Source organism: Apis dorsata, unplaced genomic scaffold (genome assembly GCF_000469605.1).
Source record: "Apis dorsata unplaced genomic scaffold, Apis dorsata 1.3 scaffold_688, whole genome shotgun sequence".
NCBI lineage: Eukaryota > Metazoa > Arthropoda > Insecta > Hymenoptera > Apidae > Apis > Apis dorsata.
The window spans coordinates 115,197-117,482 of record NW_006263868.1 but is presented as its reverse complement, the minus strand read 5'-3'; the positions used below and the strand labels follow the sequence as shown (position 1 = coordinate 117,482).

General features: G+C 38.7%; 1 protein-coding gene across 1 annotated transcript in view; it reads right to left on the bottom strand.

The window, feature by feature from the left end:
• Positions 1-2,286, bottom strand: part of LOC102676572 (protein bric-a-brac 1-like) — a 13,496-nt gene that overhangs the window by 4,361 nt on the left and 6,849 nt on the right. Inside the window, exons 3-5 of the mRNA XM_006622450.1 lie at positions 1,665-1,750; positions 244-480; positions 6-114 (exon numbers count right to left, since the gene is read on the bottom strand). Coding sequence (XP_006622513.1) covers positions 6-114; positions 244-480; positions 1,665-1,750 — 432 coding nt within the window. The remainder of the gene's footprint in view (positions 1-5; positions 115-243; positions 481-1,664; positions 1,751-2,286) is intronic.

The window sequence follows — 2,286 nt, the reverse complement described above, 5'->3', positions numbered from 1 at the left end:
CCTGCAGATTCGACGTGAGGCTCGTGGACAGGTTCGTGGAGAGATTTGTCGCCATCATGTCGTGCTGTTGCGAGTGCGCTGCCGCCACCATGCTGCACATTTGATGCCGCAGTCCTGTTGTACGCCGATGGCGGGCACCGAGAATAATTTTTTCCATTGTTATTAATATTATTGTCGTTACTGTGTTTCGATAGGGGGAGGATTTTGCGGAAGGGTTGGAACTGGTGGCAGTCGTCGTGTTACCTTGAGCGACTGCGGCAACCGCGGCCGCGGCTGCCGCTCCGGGACTGACCGCGCCTTCCGGACCGTTGCAAGCTGCGTAATTCGCCAGACCAGGATATATAGTTGGCTCTTCCTTCACCATGTGCGGGGAATGACCGTCGCGGAACACGACGGCTCGGATCACCCCGCGAATGTGCTCGTCCGGCCAAACGCCTAGTAGAATCCTTTGCGGCCTTCCTCTACCTTTTGGGCGAAGATCTAGTAGAGGACCGGGCGAGAAACGATAAGTATCTTTTCGTATTTTAATTAAAATGTATGTGTATAATTTTTGACTTCCGACTCGATTCAGTGAAAACGAATTTCTATTTTTTTCTATTTCTTTTAATCGATTCAATTTTTGCGGAAAAATTGTATATTTATATACAAGCGAGAGAAGAATCGAAGAATCATGTATAACTTGTTCGACGAGTTATTATCGTTTTCGAACATATTTCGCATTCGAGTCGGGAGAATGTTATTATATACGTATAATTTATGTATATTGGATTGGGTAGGAAAGTTATGTCGGTTTTTGATTTTGCTAAGATAAACAATTTCAAATGTGCAACACGCATTATATATATTTATAATAAATTCATTTTATCCGTATGAAATATATTCTATTCCCGTCTAAACTTAGAAATCAATGTAAACTAACAATAAGCCGTTGTTGAACGTGGTTGAACGTAAAATATATCTGTTTTCAGTGGCATTTCGTATGTATTATATATGAATTTAAATGGGATATAAATGCAATATCGCCGCAAAAAAATATTTGCCATTTGCTTTGAAAAGTGAACGTATCGGTAAACGTTAACAACTTTTCTAATCGATATAATTTAATCCTTTCGAGACGGATTTTTTTTTTCGCGATGAATACAATGATACAAGGAATGTCTTGTCACAGGTTCAGATTGATATATAAATGTAACTACTCGATAATTTAAAAGTTTATATCAACTTATCGGATTATTATAAGGATTTCGAACGCGTACTAAAATATCTGAAACACTTTTGACGCGGATTTTTCTATTAGACAATAAATTGAGAAAATTTCCATAATTGGATTAAAATTTCACCTCTGATAAAATATTCTTGTCTCTTATCGATAATAAAAAAAAAAAAAAAAGAACTAAAATTCATATAAAAATTAATTTGAAATTTTAAGTTCTATTAGTCTCGAAAGGATTAAATTACTTTATATACGTGAACAATAATAATAGTAATAATAATAATAAATTAATTTGCGTTTCGCTCTCATAAAAATCGGCACATTTACATTTCCACCAATCCAATACGATGTAAATATAAAACGAGACAATTCTTCTAATACGTATTTTCTTTTTTTGTTCTTTTTTTTTTTCAGACAAATTCCTGGGATGGACGAAAATGGGTGAACTTACCAGCTCCGCCATCGGCGCTCGGACCTAGCATATTATGTACTCGATTGGCATACAACACGAACGTCGGGTAAGGGATGTCGTATTTCCTGTAACAAAATGTCACGAAGCGTCTCACAATCGGAAGAATTAAATTGCTTGGTACGATTGCAGATCGTTTTGCTTGGTCAATCCGGGTCAAGAAAAAAATCGATTCTCGTAAAAATTCTCGTAAATATTATCGAGTTCGTTCCGCGAAACATTGCCCGATCGAAACGCACTCGCGCTCGCACAAAGGAAAAAGAACCTTTAACGACTACGCGTTATTACGCGCGTACGATACGCGTTTTACGAGCAAGCTGTAAAAGTTCTTAAGTCGACCGCACGCCGAACCCAATGGCCAATTGTTTTCTCCCTGTTTTAACCCATTTACATCCGACACACATGGTTTACCGCCCGTGGTGGTAACCGCGATTCTCGCAACTAAATCATTTTGACCGAATCGCTCGAAACTTTCACGGCAAATTGTTCGCCCCGACAAAACAAACTGTAACGTGGCGGGAATTAATTTCGCTTAGCCAGTTGAAAAATAACTGGCGGTAACTGAAAAACCGGTGATACTTTTGTCTCGAGTGATTAAACCGAT